Here is an 18,831-nt window from a genome sequence, read left to right as displayed (position 1 = left end):
ATATTCTTCCTAATAAAAGAGTACATTTTCCCAACAAAAAGAGTGGCACTGATGGAGAGCATCTTTTTAAAGATGCCTTTCCGTCTGTGTTTATTTCCTGGTTGCGGTCGTTACCTCTCCGCTTCCGATGGCCACGATCGCTGTCTTATGTGCTTGGTCGCTTCCCACGCAGAGACAGCATTCGTGGACGGGTCATGTTCTCACTGCGAGAGCGCGACCATGGCAACCTTGCGGTCACGGCTTTCCTTCGTTAAAGGGAAAGCCACCCCAGTGGCTCCCCACCTTGGTCCTTCTACCTACGGGTTTGAGGCCACGTCGGTTAGCACTGGGGGCGATTTGGGGACCCCAATGGGAGCCGCTCCACCGGGTAACTCCCCACAGACCTCCCATTCCCCAGTACGCTCGTTTGCCCCGGCGAGTTCTGGGATGAGTCCGCTGGCTCGTCTCAGGGCGAGTTCGTGATCTCATTCGGCACTCGCGAAGTGGATGAGCTCTCGATCACAGCATCGGAGAGCGGGCTGGTCCAGTCTGATGCCGAGGACTCGACTTGGCTCCACCTTTGGGTGCGGTCACCCAGTCGCAGGCCGACATGGAACTGGCGGCCATGCTTGCCTGGGTTGCTGCGAGTGTCGGGCTGGAGTGGAACCCTCCACTCCCCCCTGAACCCTCGCGGCTTGACGATTGGTTCCTGGGCTCGGAGCGCCGCTCACGGCCGCGCCCCACCCCGGTCCCTTTCTTCCCGGAGGTGCATGAGGAGCTCACGAGGTCGTGGCGGGCACCTTTCACTGCCCGGACCTGGTCTCTGAGCTTCTCCACTCTCACTACCCTCGACAGTGGGGCTGCCAGGGGGTACTCGGCAATTCCCCAGGTGGATAAAGCGGTTGTGGGCGGAACCGGCCGAGACTCCCACGGCACAGGCTCTCGGGCAGGTGATGTCCACCCTGGTGGTCCAGGAGCACCACCTATGGCTCAACTTGGTTGAGATGAGGGAGGCTGACAAGGTACGGTTCCTTGACACCCCTGTCTCCCAGTTCGGCCTATTCGGCAACACCATTGAGGACTTTGCCCAGCAGTTCTCAGCGGTTAAGAAGCAGACGGAGGCTATTCAGCACATCCTGCCCCGGCATGGATCAAGATCCCGCACCCTGTCTGCTCGTCACCACAGGTGTCCCCCAGCGGTCCGGCCCCGGCATAGAGCCACCCACAGGAAGCAGACGCCCCCCGTCTCATGGCCTGCCACCAAGAACCTGAGGAAGGCTTCTAGCCACCCCTGAGACGGGCGACCCAGGCATGTGGAGACCTGCTGCAGGCCTAGAGATGGTAAGCAGACCACTCTATCCCCCGGTGGAGGGCCGGGAGGAGAATCCTTTGTTGCCTTTTCTTTGATTTGCCACATGCCCAAAAGGCTGCAGTACCCGCAAATTCAGAAAAGGAGCAGTTTCCTCATTTCCTGGGTCACACACCTGGTGTTTATGGCCATCGTTATTGTGATCACCGGACACCACACATTTATGTCAGGTACGGCGCTGCGGAGGCGGGCCCCCTGCCCCTGCGTGCCCAGCTGCGTCTCAATACACCCGCCCAGGCGGTTGTGACAGATTACGAGGATGGTTCCCTCCTCCCCCGTCGCTGACCAGTCCTGTGGTGGGCCCCCGGAGCCAGGTAAGTGCTTCGATGTCCACAGACTCAACAAGGCCACGAGTTTGAGTCCGAGCCCCCTCAACATAGCGCCTCCGGCTCTGCCCCACCCGCCGGTATGTCCAATGCGATTGTCTCTTTGGTCCCCCTCACCCGGAGCTTGGGGCTGTGGCTTGCTCTCCCCAACCCATCGCGAAGGCTGATCGGGACTATCCAACTCGGCTATGCGATTTAGTTTGCCAGGCACTTGCCCGGGTTCAGCAGCGTTCCTTTTACCTCAAGTGCAGGGCGAGAATGCCGCTGCCCTGCCTGCGGAGATCGCGTCCCTTCTGCCGAGATGAATAAGGGGTTCTACAGCCCCTACTTCATTGTACCATGGAAAGGCAGTGGGTTGTGGCCAATCTCGGACCTGCGAGTTCTGAACCGGGCCTTGCAAAGACTCCGGTTCAAGATGCTGATGAGGAAACGCATTTTAGCGAGCATCCGGCATCAGGATTGGTTTGCGGCGGTAGACCTGAAAGACACGTACTTCAACGTCTGGTGTTAGACTCAGTCTCTATGATGGTGTGCCTCACGAGCGAGCGCACGCAGTCAGTGCTGAACTGCCTGAAGTTGTTCAGGCGGAGCACGGCGGTCACACTGAAGCATTTTCAGAGGCTCCTGGAGCATATGGCATCCTCGACGGCGGTCACGCTACTCAGGTTGATGCATATGAGACCGCTTCAGCACTGGTGTCAGACTCGAGTCCCGAGATGGGCATGGCACCTCGGCACACATCGCGTGGTCATCACGCCAATCTGCCGTTACCTGTTCAGCCCTTGGACGGGCCTTGCATTCCTGCGGGCAGGAGTCCCCTTAGTGCAAGTACCCCAGGTGCGTCGTGGTTACGACAGATGCCTCCGAGCATGGCTGGGGCACTGTGTGCAATGGGCATGCAGCTGCGGGCTCTGGGACAGGGCCTTGACTGCATTGGCATGTCAACTGCCTCAAGTTGCTGGCAGTGTTGCTCGCCCTGCGGAGGCTTCGGCCGTTGATCCAGGGCAAGCACGTGTTGGTCAACAAGGTGATGGTATTGTACGGTAGTCACCAAGGTGGCTTGCGCTCACATGTCGCAACTCGGACGCTGCCTCCTCCTCTGGAGTCAGCAGTGACTTAAGTCATTGCGAGCCACTCACAACCTCGAAAGAATGGTAGACGCGCTGTTGCGACAGGTCACACTCAGGGGTGAGTGGAGACTCCACCCCCAGGTGGTCCAACTGGTTTGGAGTCGATTCGGTCAAGCGCAGGTAAGCCTGTTCGCTTCCCGGGAATCCTCCTACTGCCCGCTCTGGTACGCCCTGACCGAGGCTTCCCTCAGCACAGATGTGATGGCACACAGCTGGCCCCGGGGGCCGTGCTAGTATACGTTCCCCCCAGTGAGCCTAATGACCCTGTGCAAAATCAGGGAGGACAAGGAGCAGGTCATCCTAGTGGAACCCTACTGGCCCACCCAGACTTGGGTCTTGGACCTCACAATCCTCGCGACAGCCCCTCCCTCACGAATTCCCCTGAGGAGGGTTCTCCTCTCTCAGGAACGGGGCACCATCTGGCACCCGTGACCAGACGGAATGTTCATGTCTGGCCCTTGGACGGGATGTGGAAGACCTAAGTGGCCTACCACCCACAGTGGTAGACACGATCACTTAGGCTAGGGCTCCCTCTACGAGGCGCCTGTATGCCTTGCAGTGGCGTCTGTTCGCTAAGTGGTGTTCTTCCTGACGTGAAGACCCCAAGAGATGCACAGGCGAGTTGGTACTTTCCTTCCTGCAGGGTGTACGTGGCCGCTATGGCGGCGCACCACAATGCAGTTGACGGTAAGTATTAAGGGAAGCATGACCTGATCATCAGGTTCCTTAGAGGCATGAGGAGGTTGAATCCTCCCAGACCACACCTCATTCCCTCATGGGATCTCTCTGTGGTCCTTCGGGGAGCCCCGTTTGAGCCCCTGGAGTCAGTTGAGCTAAAGGCACTCTCCTTGAAGACTGCCCTCCTGACTGTACTCACTTCCATCAAGAGGGTAGGGGACCTGCGGGTGTTCTCTGTCGGCGACACGTGCCTGGAGTTCGGTCCGGGATACTCTCACGTGGTACTGAGACCCCGACCGGGCTATGTGCCCAAGGTTCCCACAGCCCCGCTTCTGGATCAAGTGGTGAACCTGCAAGTGCTGCCCCAGGAGGAGGCAGACCCAGCCTTGTTGTTTCTGTGTCTGTTGCATGCTTCATGCATCTATTTGGATCACATGCAGAGCTTTAGACACTCTGAGTAGCTCTTTGTCTGCTTTGGAGGACAGCGGAAAGGGAGCACTGTCTCCAAACAGAGGATCGCCCACTGGGTCATTGACACCATCGCTTTGGCATATCACACCCAGGACATGCCACCCCCCTTGGGGCTACGAGCACACTCTACTAGGAGTGTGGCGGCCTCCTGGGCTCTGACCAATGGTGCCTCTTTAGCAGACATCTGGAGATCAGCGGGCTGGGCAACACCCAATACCTTCGCGAGGTTCTACAATCTCCGGGTTGAGCCGGTCTCGTCCTGTGTGTTGTCAGGTACGAGCAGGTAAGTTGCGGGACAGCTGGCTGGGTGTACCACTTGCGTATAGTGCCTTTCCCCTCCCAGAGTCGAAGACGTGTGCTTTTTACCCCCAGTCGTGTTCACGAAGTCGTGGACCCTGGATGTCCTTCCTCCTTAGCCCCGTGGCAGCCGAGTTTGCGGAGAAACTCGTTGCCAGCCCAGTACATGTGCTAACTTGGCCCTGTACTGGGGTAGGTGCTCCACATGCGCTGGTTGCCCATATGTAACCCCGTGTGATGTATCTTCCGCGAGACGATTCCCCCGTTGGTGAACCCACGTCTTCATTGGGCAGAGGCCCCTCTGCCTCCGGTTGCCATGTTTGTAGAGCTCCTCCCCCCCGGGTAGGACCTACCACGGGGACTTCTCCACATGAGACACTGCCGACAAGACTCGGTAAGACCATGTGACCTATTTCCACACAATTTCCTCCCCCTGGGGCAGGGTGTGGTCTCTGCGGTGTCTTCCCCTTGGGAGTGACACCCCCCCCCAACCCCCCCACCCCCCCCCCCACCCGATGCGGACGCTATATGGCCCCCAGCTGAACAATTTTTCCTTTTGGGTAGAAGAAAGAGAAGAGGCCGCGGCTGGGGCAGCCGGTCACCTTTTTTTGGGCAGTTGTCTTGTCCCCGAGGTGCAGTGAGGCTTTAAGAGCATTGGGGGAGGTTACGTGACGGCTGGGTGCACTAGCTACGAGGCACACAATGGTCTGCCCGTCTCACACCGCCAGTTCACGTAACACAGTTCAGCTAGTTGTGGCATTTTGTATAGGGACTCATAGTGTCACTACATCGACACAACGTCGAGTGAGTGACAGATAGGGAACGTCCTGGTTACTTTCGTAACCTCCGTTCCATGATGGAGGGAACGAGACGTTGTGTCCCTCCTGCCACAACACTGATCTACCTGCTGAAATGGCCAGGACCTTGTCTCGGCTCCTCAGCACAAAACCTGAATGAATGGTTGCAAGCCAGCTCCTTTTATACCCGTATGTCCTGGGGATTGGCATGCAAATTCCACTAGCCAATTCCTATTGGCCTTTTCTCAAAGATCAGAGGTGTTTGGGGCTCCCAAGGGCGACCCCTAGTGTCACTACATCGACACAACGTCTCGTTCCCTCCATCAGGGAACGGAGGTTACGAAAGTAACAAGGTCATTTTTATGTACAAAACATTTATTGCTTCGTTTTTTTCGCATGATCTTTCGCTGAAAATGACAGCAAAATGATGTGAGTGCAGATTAGAGCACTGATTTGCACAATCATACACGTTTATAAGTTTTGATGCATCAATTGCGTGTTCACAAACTGCAGGGATTTTTGTGTGTTTGATGGGATTCAAGGAAATCTGCTTGCCAATTTGCAGTATTAGACATACATATTCAATTGAGCAGAGGTGTGCAATTGTTTTGGTACAGGGGCCACATCAGCCATTAAGTAGAACATGGAAGAGAGAAGATAAAAATTTCTGCATAGTTGTATCTTTTAACCCCAGAAGTAGTAGTGCACTCATGCACTCAATGAAAGATGCACAATTTTCTGAAGTGTATTCTGACGGGACCATTCTGTGATTGCTTGAATTTTGCTGCTACATTTCTATCATGTGTTAGTAAAACTGAATTAAGACTGAGTATAATTATTAAATGTTTATTTTACTATACTTCAATGCAGTAGTAATTTAGTATTCAATTTAACACTCTACATCAGGAGTTTGGTTTAATATTAAAATAAAATATTCAGAAATGATAGATTCTAAAGGCTTATTTTAATGTTGGCTGCAAAGTGGACACATTTGTTTTATTTTCAGAACATTATCAACCTTTTTACATGCTCATGGGTCATGATGTAAGTCTCGTCAATGTTTGGCATCGCATTCAGCACACAACTGATTAAAACAGGCTGCATTGCACTGATAAATGATTACTGCCATAGTAACATTCACATACAGGTGTGAGAGACTTCAGCATTTTACAAATAACACAAAGAACAAACATATTCCTCTCTCACTTGGTTTTGCTCGCGTGTCCCCTCCGTGTGCGAATGATGCGTAGATCTATTGGGATTTTACTAAAGTTCATCACTGAAAAGGTTTGCTCGCAGACTTGGCACTAAACAGCACACGCAGCATCACGAATGGACATGGAGTGACTGCATCACACTTTTCTTTGAGTATAATATTGCACTATTGAGCACTATTGAGGTTTTTTCCGAAGAGGAGAGAGAGAGCGCGTGCACTTGCATGCATGGTTGCCAGATTGTATGACATAAGGTGAAATATTTCCTATTTGTGCAAGTATAAATCTCTGATTGGGGTGATGCAACCCTGAGCATGTTAAAAGCTTATGGATGCGCAATAGGTCCCAAAGCCAGATAAATGAAAGATCTAATAAAAAACGTTCATGATAAATCGACGCGCGGGCAGCAGTTTGCACTGGTCTGCAATTGAGGGTGCTCTAAGGTTCGTTTGAGGGTGCTAAGCACCCTCAAGCACCCCCGTAGATCCAGGCCTGTCACTCAATCAACTCTGTCCAGCAGAAAGGGGACTTATTCATACATAATTTTGGGTTCAGCCATATGCTTGAGGCAACATTTAAATAAATGTCCGAATTAAACACTCTGGACACTTTTGTCCATACTGAGTGCAAATGCGAGATAACGGGGTGCAACTTAACTTATCCAGTTAGTTTAATAGAAAGGCTTTGCAATGGTGAAATATGGACAAATACTTCCTGTTCAATACAAAACCAGAGAGGGGCTCTGTCAGGTGGAACCGACCAATGAGCCAAATGTCTGAGTCCGAATGCATAATAATAAAACAAAATCTTGGGTAGGCCTAGCCCACCTTTGTCAATTTGCCTATGCAACTTACTGAAATGTAATCTGGGATGCTTACCATTCCAAATGAAGGACTTAGCTATGCTATCAAATTGCTTGAAATAAGAGAGGGGGACATCTACAGGGAGAGATTGTAGCAGGTAGTTGAATTTTGGAATGAAATTCATTTTAATAACATTAACCTTCCGAATCATAGATAAATGTAATGAAGCCCACCTGCCCACATCGCTCGAAAATCTTTTTTATTAAAGGGTCAAAATTAACTCTAACTAAATTACACAAAATTGCTGGGAATAAAATACCCAAATACTTATTACCCTGTTTGGGCCACTGGAAGGCGCCCGGCTGAAAAGCCGTTAACAAAAACACTTTTTAACAATTTAGTAGGTTAAGCATAAGTCTTGTGGTATACTTTTTGTTTAGTGTGCAAGGTTCAAATCCCAACATATTATATTAAATTTTTAAATAAATTAAGAGTATAGTAAAATTATTTTGTGTTCCACTTGAAAAAAAAAAAAAAAAAATCAAGTTTTGACAGCATGAGGGTTGGTGACAAAATGTACAGTTTAAAGCAGATGTTCTACAAAGGGTGCAACTCAATTGAACATACAAAATTTAGGCATGTGAATTGGTTATTTCTAACCTAATTATCAGAGATACTGTACATTTATTTATTTATTTTGCATTGAATTTGCATTAAAAATCCACTGAACGGGCATGAAAATATTCCACATCCCTCTTACAGCATTGGTAATAGATTGTGATTTTCTTTTTTGTTTTCTATAGGAGATGACCCCTTCACTGATGGGGGGTTTGACATGGACTCTGTAGCCGGAGTACTGAAGCTTTATTTTAGAGGGCTAGAGAAACCCCTCTTTTCTGAGGACAGTTATGACCAACTGATGGAATGTGGTCGTAAGAATATTTTACTACACTAATATCACGTGTGTGTGTTAAGTCAGGTATTAGTGCTGTCATTCCTATTTTAACCTTGTGCGACCCACGTTCACATGCGTGGATGTTGTATTTTCGCTTAGCTATACGCAACGCATAATTAAAATTAATTTAAACTACCTGATCTTAGTTCAGAAGAATCTGGGCTGTCAGTAAAGGATTAAACTTTCGACACACAGAGTCATGTGACAAAACAATATGGCGCCGACCACAGCGGAGTTTGTCCTTATGAGAAATGCCAAAAAAAACTATATCTGGTAAGAAACCTAATAAATCCTAAAACGCCACCTGTATCAAATTTGATATGCTATTTTCTAAAGCCTGCGCATCATTAACATAATCAAACTTTTGCAATGTACTAGATGTCTACTGCCACCTGGTGGCATTTATTGATGGAAAAATATTTGTAAAATTTTTTCCAAAAATGTCAGCTTTTGTATTGCATGCACTGGTTGTTTTTTGTTTTGTTTTTTGTTTTTGTGTGTGTGTGTGAAATCTTTGGTGATTTAATAAAGTAAAAGTGACAATAATAATTATATTGTTACTGATATTTTAAAATGAGTATTTGCTGAATATAAGTAACTTGTGCTTGGTAAATCTTTTTTAAATATTATTTTATTGAATAAGCCAGTTGAAATCCATGTATCAAATATGATACAACAGGCTTTTGAGCTCAATCGCCATTACATTCCATGCATGCCCACCACAAAAAAATAAATAAAATAAAATAAAAAATTCACAGAGCTTTGAAAATTCTGACATATATTTTTTATAAGATATATTTAAAGTGTGAACTAATATTTCTGTGTATTTCATATATGCAGCCTGCTCTGACATTATAAAGATCTCTGTAACACAGTTCATTGGAAAGGAGGAGGCAAGAACCGGCTTAACAATATAAATAATAGTTTAATAAGAAACTGAACCAAAAAGACAAACACACACAGGTGTCGGGCAGCTCCCCGTAACTGTCTCTCTGTCGCACTGCCGTCACTGGTCGCCTTTATCCCTCTCGGGCTTAAACAGCCTAATTAGGGGCCGGGTGTGTGGAATCACGGCCCGACCCCACCCTCCGCCCTGCCACAATCTCATTATTTTACATTACAAGCTATTATGATGTCATCTTAAGTTCCTGAGACCTAGCGAAAAAAGTTTTACAATTTCACTTTTTCAAATGTCAATATAGTGTTTGGTGCATAAAATACATATGAAAAAAATTGTTTATTGAAATAATATTTTATTAATATTGTATTTGATGTGCTGAATTGAACTGTGATACATTTCAATCCATATTTATAGACCAAGGAGAGGAAGTTGTCATGACCAAACTCTCAAACATTTGGAATCTCTGAAAAGCCCAGGGAGTCCTCCGATAATACCCCAAGATTTACCACTGTAGCATGTATGGGCTAAGAAAAACATAAAGAACAAATGTCCTACACAATAATGAATTGCTGGGCCTCAGGAGGATAATGACCTTTAAAGCCTAATGTATCAAATATGATATATAAAAACAAAACTGTGCAAAACAATTTTTTTTTTTTACGATTTCTTTTTAGAGTTTGTCTAATGGTAGGCTACTAAAAACAGTTTGATGTAAAAAAAAATTATAAATATTTGACTTTCATATGTCAGGCTTTACAGGGTTAAGTTGTTACATTGAAACCTGTTTGAGTCCAAAGATTAGACTCTCTAGTTTAATCAGATATGCCATTTTTAAAATTTGAGCGATTTATCACGAAACGCAACACTGCTAAACACAATGTACACTAATGTGTACTTTAGCATATTTTTTCCTTAGAAATCCTATATTTACTGTGCATTTTCGTATTGAAAATCAATGGGTTTATCCAAAAGCTGACAAAATGTTGCTTTCAGAGGCTATATATGGAGTTAGGATGAAAATAAGATGCATTTCGAACTGTTCTCTGAGACCAGTGCAAACAGACAGCACACTGAAGGTTAAGTCATTCACTAAATAGGGAGCAAGGGAGCATCTTATAGATCTTTATGCAGCTAAGTGCATTTACAACTAAAATCCGACCTCAAATTAAGTTTCAGGCTGCAGAATGATGTTTGGACCACTCAACATGTTTGGCAGACATGGGACAATGGTAATCAGTACATAGATTCAGAATTTATTATTTATAATTTTATTTTAACATGGTTGGCAGTGATTGGATGATGCTGGCCATTACTTTAATTCAGAATTCATTATGCTAATTTCTGATGTAATATCTGTAACGTCTGAAAAACATGAATAACCAACACTCCTGGAAAAAATCTTTCTATAGCTTGGTATTACTTCATTTCTTATTATTTCAAAACTTAGTCCCACTGTCTACATATGTTGCTGTCAAGTTTAAGGAAAACAATTTCTAGTTCTAGAATTATTATAATTTTTATTATTATTTATTTTATTTAATTTTTTTGCATGTTTATTAGGTGCCACTATTTACAAATCAAAAAGAGAAATGGAAAATGCACACAGCAGTCACGCTCGGGTCTCAGGAGGTAAAAGACCCCTCGAAATGGTTTGATGAGGACAATTTCTGTGTTGAATCGGGAAGTTTTGTGCGACATATTGAAAGGCACGTCTTTTAGGTAATCCAATGTCGACAGCGTACTCTCCCAGCAAATTCAGGAGCTGAGGCCATGTTCGTGCTTGGTCCATGTTCACTGAATAGACTGTCAATTTTAAATGTGTACATTTGCATGACCTCAAAGTTAATAGAAATGGACTAAAAGCCACAAAATATTTTGCTTTAATGGGGTCTTTAACCTCCCCTCTATTTCAGAAATAGACGACAAGTCAAAAAAATTGGCACAATTGAAGTCCGTCATCTCCTCATACCCTGCTCCACTAATCATTGTCATGAGATACCTTTTTGCATTTCTTCACCAGTGAGTATCACAACATTATATTATAGCAATGGTTTTTTTGGGGGTTTTTTATTTTTTACCATTAAAAAAACTTCACACTACTGAATGTTTGTATGTGCCTGTATGTGTGTGTGTGTGTGTGTGTGTGTGTGTGTGTGTGTGTGTGTGTGTGTGTGTGTGTGTGTGTGTGTGTGTGTGTGTAAAGTGTCTCCCAGTACAGTGATGAAAACATGATGCAGCCCTATAACCTGGCAGTGTGCTTTGGTCCCAGTTTGTTGAGGGGGCCAGACAGTGGAGATGCAGCAGCACTTCAGCGGAACAATGACTTGGTCAAGAGTATCATCATTCATCATGAGAGCATCTTCCCCAGCCACAATGAATTACCTGGACCAGTGTATGAGAAGTGCATGACACTGGAAGAAGAAGACTGGTAAGAATTAGTGTACCCACACAGGCACACACAAGTGATGGGCAGATCGATCTTGAAGTATTAATACTCCTGATAATGTTGTTGTATCGAGAGGATTGATCCTAACATAAAAATGTTGATCCAAACTGTTTTGTTTTTTTTAAACTAGTGATTTGATTATATATTTACCTTGAAAATCAGTGTATTATGAGCTTCAAAGTTAAAAAAAAAAATTTACTTTGTTAGGAAATAGGCCTCCACCTGCTCAACTTAAGATGCAGTAATTATTTCATTTCAAGAAGTTAAAATATTTACAGTTTATTTAATGTTAGTAATCATTTTAAATGGCTATAATGACCCATTTTATGCATAGAAATCACAAAAGCTTTCCATATAATAGAAATATCAGTACTGGCTTTGACAGTACTGTCCGATCGAAAAGAAAGTAAGTGGTCTCGCCCATCCCTAAAACACACACATGCATGAACAGAGTATGTGTTAAGAACACGAGGCAAAAATCTTTTTAAGCATGTTTTATATTTTTCATGTCTTCAGTGAGGCTGGTGCAGAGGAAGGAGAGGTAGAATCAGACCAATCTCAAATTAATGAGGCAAAAGACGGTAAGGTTAAAATGACTCACTTTTCAACATTTGGACTAATGGAACTTAACTTATTCCTTTTGGTCTGTTCTTAATACATAGTGCCTGTTTTTGATGTGCAGAGCTGCAGGGAGTGGCCTTGTTTGACTACACAGGCCGTTCCTCAGCTGAGCTGTCCTTTAAACATAGGGACCGTCTCATTCTACACAGCAAAGCTTCCTCTGAATGGTGGAGAGGGGAGGTGAATGGGACAAAGGGTCTCATCCCAAATAAATATATTAGTATGTCAAGGTAGGTTTTTAGCTGCCCACGTGGATCTCTTGGGTCGAAAAGCTTTGTCTGAAGAAGCTACTTATTGATTTCTCATGTTTATTGACATGACTGCTCATAATCAAGTAATTTATATACCCAGTTACATCACTCTCTGTTGGAGTTTTATGACAAGAACTGACTTTTAATTGAAATCAGTCATTTACTACAAGGCAGAATCCAGAGAGTATTAACATCTCTCTCTCTCTCTCTCTCTCTCTCTCTCTCTCTCTCTCTCTCTCTCTCTCTCTCTCTCTCTCTGTTCTTCAGTGTGGATGGATGGCAAAATCAGAAAGGGAAGGATGCTGTGAAATTCAGCTGTGGTAAACACCAGACAGAGGAACAGCCGAGGGTAGAGCAAAGCACTCGGTAATTCTCTTTACAGACTGTTTATGTGCATAAACTACACTCACTGTGCACTTTAATAATGGTCTTAATAAAGTGCCCGACATGGTCTTCTGCTGCTGTAGCCCATCCGCCTCAAGTGCATGCATATTGTGCATTCTGAGATGCTATTCTGCTCACTGCTATTGTACAGAGTGGTTATCTGAGTTACCGTAGCCATTCTGTCAGTTCGAACCAGTCTGGCCATTCTCTGTTGACCTCTCTCATCAACAAGACGTTTCCACCCGCAGAACTGCTCTAAACTCTAGAGACTGTTGTGTGCGAATATCACAGGAGATCAGCAGTTAAAGAAATACTCCCATCTGGCACCAACAATTATGCCACGGTCCAAATCACTGAGATCACATTTTTTTCTACAATATGATGATTGATGTGAACATTAACTGAAGCTCCTGACCCGTATCCGCATGATTTTATGCAATGCAATGCTGCCACACAATTGGCTGATTAGATAATCACATGAATAAATAGGTACACTGGTGTTCCTAATAAAGTGCTCAGTGACTGTATATAACCAAGTGTGTTTTTTGTGCTAGCAAAATCACTATGGTAGTTGTTTCACCTAGAATAACTTCAGTAGTATACAACAGTTCATTCTGGTCCTCAAATCTGACAAACAGCATTCAAAGTGTGCTGATATTTAGTAAAGCAGCACAGGGATGCTTAACCCTATGATCTGTTTAGGATGTGACTTCTACATTGTCTATATAACCACAGGAAATGAAACATGCATGTAATCAATGTGAACTTTAGGTGAAGTGAAAACTTCATTAATACCACATAATGATGATCAATGATTTAATGACTCAGTTACTAGATAAACTAGAAAATAATTCTAACTCTATTCATACTCCAGGCTAAAGGTCACTAGTGACAAAGCTGGGGTTGTTGCCAGTCAGGTCACTTCTGGAAAGGTTTTGTTACAAATACCCACAGGACAATATATGCGGTCAGGAAATTCTCCAGGGGCTCTACGGAAAACAGTAGAGTGAGTAATTACATTTTTTGTTTGTTTGTTATTTATGGAGGTTTTAACACCGCAGATTAATGTAATAAAAATAATTAGAGACAGACTAATAATTGGTTTGGTAGATATTTTAACTGATATTTACTGCACACTTTTCCACTTAATTATTTATTGGTTGTTTAATATTGGGATTACCAATAAAGTTAGACATAGCCCAAAACAAAGATGAATTCACATAGTTGAAGACATATTGTCCAAAGTTTTAGATTCCAAAACACTTAAAGGGATAGTTCACCCAAATATGATAGGTGTGGGTGAGAAACAGATTCATATTTAAGTCCTTTTTTTACCCTAAATCTCCACTTTCACTTCCACATTCTGGTGTGAAAGTGACTTTATCTTTCACATTCAGCCACTGGTTGGGGCTGGTCAAAGGTAGTGATTTATAGTTAAGAAAAAATCTTAAGTCTTATATATTGATCTGTTTCTCACCCATACCTATCATATCACTTCTGAAGATATAGATTTAACCACTGGAGTCATATGGATTACTTTTATGCTGCCTTTATTTCCTTTTTTGGACCTTCACATTTCTGGTCACCATTCACTTGCATTGTATGGACCTACAGAGCTGAGATATTCTTCTAAAAATCTTTGTTCGTGTCCTGCAGAGGAAAGAAAGTCATACACATCTGTGATGCATGAGGGCGAGTAAATGATGAGAGAATTTTCATTTTTGGGTGAACTATCCTTTTAACATTTTAAGTTACATTAATGCACAGCATTAGTCTCATAAAGCAAGCTTTAGGTATTATTGTGTTTAATGAATGTAAACAAAACAATAATTAAAAATAGGTTCTGCATATCATCAGTTATGAAAAAACAACATCGGTCGATCTCTAGAAATAACGTTCACGATTAGAATAATCGCTGTTTTGGAATGTGTACATATCTAAATGTCAGCTAAGGAAGTGTTTGTCTTTGTTGTCTTGTCACTCGGACAGCCCTCAAAAGGGACGATCCACTATAGAACGAGGGAGTGGAGAGGGTACTTCAACAGAAGTGGATAAGGTCAGGAAGTTTGTTCCATATTCAAAGTTATAATCCCAATGAGTTCTCCATACTCAGTGATTTTGTGGTATTGTCCATTTTTTAATGCATTAACTACAAACAAAAGATAAATTATTCATAGATTCATTCATTATGAATCTACTGAAAGCCCTGATATTTTTTTTTATGTTCCATCATAATTTCTGTTTTATATGTTTAGCTAAATCAAAATCTTTCCAAGTACCCTCGAACAGTCACTGGTCTAAACAAAAGTGTGTTCTTGTCCATCACATCTTGCAGGAAGTGTGTCATATGATGCACTCAGTGTTTAAGGAGCTCCATTCCAAACAATCTTCCCAGGATCAACACGTGTCTACATCCTCAGACATCACCTCGTCCTTCCCTGTGCAAACACCTCAAAACAAAGTAGGACTGGGATGGAAAGGAAAATGTTTATTTAGATCAGCTGACCAAACAGACTGATGAAAAAAAATGAGAACAAGGGGAAATTTTGAGTGACTAAATTTAAAAACACAAGAAAATAGTAAAACATTAGTGTCACAGATGTCTGAGCTATTGTAGTTTGTATTGCAGAGGTGCTTTCAACCCAAAGATGTGAATTCTCTATGCTGGCTGGGTATGAGTGGATACAGCTGACTTTTAGTGATAATAATAACTTGCCATCTCCTTTCTTAAAATCTGTTTAACATACGTTTTCTATCATTTATTGTCATTACTCAATTCAGCCATCAGAATTCAGAGCTCTCCCCCTGAGAGCTCTGACACAATTCTCCCATCTCATGTTCCAGTGTATCCAGAAAAAACACATTATTCATGACTGTGGTCAAAAACACGTATGTATACTTAAAGTGTATTTCATTTTCTTAGTCATTGTTTAAGTAATTTGTTTTATTTCACTCACTGAATGATTTTAAATTATTGAGTGATCATTGAAATGTATTGTGTATTGTGTAATGACATTGCCTTTTTGGGGGGGTAAAATAACATATTAGTAAATTAACATGTATAGAGTGACTGTTCATTTTTTTACTTTTTCTGTCATCATAAGGTTAAAGCAGATTGTAGTGCTGCCTTACAAACACTTGAGGGCAATCAGACTCCTCAAATGTCACCATTCCTTTAAGACCACCTAAACAAAAATGAGACATTTCCATTAGTATGTTTTGGCATTCTTAAATAAGCTTCATGATATAGCACATTTAAGTTGCAAGACATAAAAATAATATACATCCTGTTTTCACAAACTACTCTCTGTCCTTAGAAATTATTTTATTCAGTTTTAGCTTCTCTCTTCATGTATCTGACAATTTCAGAATTTTCCACTTTAATGAACTTATAAGAATGGAATGAACAATTAAGATAATTGGACTTTAAAGGGATAGTTCAACCAAAAATGAAAGTTCCCTCATAATTTACTCACCCTCATGCCATCCCAGACTTTCTTTCTTCTGCTAAAAACTAGTTCTGTTGGTCCATATAATGCATGTGAATGGTGGCCAGAACATTGGAGCTCCAAAAATCACATAAAGGCAACATAAAATAATCCATATGACTCCAGTGGTTAAATCGATGTCTTCAGAACCGATGTGATAGGTGTGAGTGAGAAACTGATCAATATTTAAGCCCTTTTTTACTATAAATACTCAAGAAGAATGTGGAAGTGAAAATGGTGATTAATAGCAAAAAAAGGACTTAAATATTGATCTGTTTCTCACCCACACCTATCATATTGCTTCTGAAGATATAGATTTAATCACTGGAGTCATTTGGATTGCTTTTATTCTGCCTTTATGTGCTTTTGGAGCTTCAAAATTTTGGTCACCATTCACTTGCATTATATGAAACAACAGAGCTGAGAAGTTCTTCAAAAAAATCTTCATTTGTGTTCAGCAGAAGGAAAAAATATCATACACATCTGGGGTGTCATGAGGGTGAGTAAATGATGAGAGAATTTTCATTTCTGGGTGAACTTTCCCTTTAAGAATGCAGTATATAAATAAGGCCAAAATACAAAATATTGTTCCAGTCCACAGTACTTTTCCACTAGTTTTCAAACTTTATTTCAGACCTTGTATTTCAAAGTAAGGCATTCAACTGACAGATTTTTAAAATGTTGTTTAAACAGTTTAATAAACCAAAATGAATTGGGAAAAATAGGCTATATAATACTTTAACACTTAAGCAATGTGCAACTAGCAAGAACTGCAGACTGGTTTAAAAAAAAAAGTTATGTCTGGCATGTGTTTCTATACTCAGTATCCAGCAGCATGCCATTAACTTGGCCAGCTGCCAGGCTAAGGTGAACTGCATCTCAAGGTGTAAGTAATTAAATCCTTTTTACAGAGTAATGCAAATGCAAATGCAATACTGTAAAACAAACAAGCAAACAATTCTTGCACATGGCTCCTAGGTAAATATTTCTGAGATGTGGGGAACAAAATAATCTTATTTTGAACAAGTTTTATTGTGTAGATGGATTCAATAGCACTTAAACTCATATTGTCATGTTCTTGGGATGAAAATGATTTTAGCAGCAGCTGATATCAGCTGACTTAAATTCTGTTTATCCTCTCAACTCTCTCTCTCAGAGTTTATATATAGTCCAAATGTAGAACAGCTTTTTGTAATCATATGTGGTATCCATGCATTTAGGAAGTACAGTAAGTTTAATCAGTGCATGAAATGATTACAATACTCTTCAGTCAGGTTTTCTATTACATGAACAGTTATTTTCTGTTCAGCATACTACACTTTCACTGTCTGGCTTTTGGACACATTTTAAACCCCGCTTCACAGAATAGAACTAGTAGGCTAGAAGGTATAGGTAGAAGTGTTCTAATATGTGTTAAAATAAAAGTTTTAAATGAAAGACTTTCAAATACATTGTCAAACCTAGCGCTCTGGTTGTGGAATGATAATTATTAATACATAAGATTCCATGAATGCTCCAAATAAAAAAAAATAAAATAAAATAAAAAAACATTCCAAAAATAATTAGCAAAGCTGTAGCAAAGCATGTCTTAGTCCCTCATTCCATTGGGGAGTTCATGATTCTGAGAGGAAAATTACTCACATATACTCTGGCTTTCCAAGACTATTTTGAAACCTTAAAGGGATGGTTCACCCAAAAAATGAAAATTCTCTCATCATCAGAGTTGGGTAGTTATGCGCTACATTTACTCTGTTATATTTACTTGAGTAACTTAAAAAAAAAAAAAAAAAAGTACTGTTAGAGTAGGTTTAATAGTGGGTACTTTTTACTCTCAAGTAAATTTCTAATGAAAATGTTTTTACTTTTTCTTCTTTACAATGTGTGGCATTCCTGTCGTTACATTACTGGGTATAATTTTAGTTAATGTGTAATTTATTGAGAGATTATTAAATGGGACTTTTACAAGAGCGGAAGTTCACACAGCTGCACGTGCTGTTACAGACTGTTACTCAAGCTGAGTCCATTACTGCTGCAGCATTAAGCTCTTCAAAGCAAAACACTAGTTTTGTCATGCAGTGCCTTCATTTAACACCAAGACAAGCAGATAATTCAAGATTAAAATCTCAGCTTCAATTTAAGGCAGCACGTCGAGGTAAGTTTTGGCTCTAATGCTAACAAGGGCTTTTATGTGTAATGTGATGGTCATTTTCAGGGTGATAATATAACTGGGCTCTTATGACATCAGTTTTTAAGTGTACATTTTTAAATCAGTGCAGCAATATATCAGTGCACTTTGTCCCACATGTCATAAGCAGTATTTACGCATTTAATGGAAACTATCGCAGCTACTTCGGGCTGATTAAATGAATAAATCCATGTAAACATCCAAGTTAAGTGTAAATGCCTTTTGCTCTGCTGTTCGCGTAATTGACATCTGGAGTGCGATCAGACAGCATTTCTGTGCATGCAAAGCGAGGGGTGCGAGGCGAGCCGTTCACTCATTCACTATTTCCTATATAGTGAATGGCAGTTAGTGCACTGTATCTCAGCAGTGAGTGAATGAAATGAGTGAGTGAATTCGGACGCTGACCTATACACTGAGCGTCGGAGCTCTGGGGCTGTCGCATAAACAATGTCACATGTGAACTTTTAAAATACTTGGGCCTTACTTGTTATTCTTATTAAATAATATATTAATACAATAAATCTTCATTCTGTTTG

The 18,831-nt window shown here is 42.2% G+C and overlaps 1 protein-coding gene across 5 annotated transcripts in view; it reads left to right on the top strand.

Moving 5' to 3' along the window:
* The window catches only part of LOC127420078 (SLIT-ROBO Rho GTPase-activating protein 3-like), a 29,677-nt gene extending 13,752 nt beyond the window's left edge, over nucleotides 1-15,925 (top strand). For 3 of the 5 annotated variants that reach the window (XM_051662046.1, XM_051662047.1, XM_051662049.1), the window contains 9 exons: nucleotides 7,868-7,996; nucleotides 10,834-10,939; nucleotides 11,124-11,348; nucleotides 11,883-11,947; nucleotides 12,049-12,217; nucleotides 12,506-12,604; nucleotides 13,497-13,628; nucleotides 14,612-14,678; nucleotides 14,958-15,925. In XM_051662046.1, coding sequence (XP_051518006.1) covers nucleotides 7,868-7,996; nucleotides 10,834-10,939; nucleotides 11,124-11,348; nucleotides 11,883-11,947; nucleotides 12,049-12,217; nucleotides 12,506-12,604; nucleotides 13,497-13,628; nucleotides 14,612-14,678; nucleotides 14,958-15,140 — 1,175 coding nt within the window. In that variant the 3' untranslated portion in view covers nucleotides 15,141-15,925. Of the gene's footprint in view, nucleotides 1-7,867; nucleotides 7,997-10,833; nucleotides 10,940-11,123; nucleotides 11,349-11,882; nucleotides 11,948-12,028; nucleotides 12,218-12,505; nucleotides 12,605-13,496; nucleotides 13,629-14,611; nucleotides 14,679-14,957 lie in introns of those variants that run through there. The other 2 variants (XM_051662048.1, XM_051662050.1) reach the window with 2 other exon arrangements.
* Nucleotides 15,926-18,831: the final 2,906 nt, after the last annotated feature.

The sequence above is a fragment of the Myxocyprinus asiaticus genome, chromosome 29, assembly GCF_019703515.2.
Source record: "Myxocyprinus asiaticus isolate MX2 ecotype Aquarium Trade chromosome 29, UBuf_Myxa_2, whole genome shotgun sequence".
NCBI classification, from domain to species: Eukaryota; Metazoa; Chordata; class Actinopteri; order Cypriniformes; family Catostomidae; genus Myxocyprinus; species Myxocyprinus asiaticus.
This window is presented reverse-complemented; position numbering and strand designations above follow the sequence as displayed.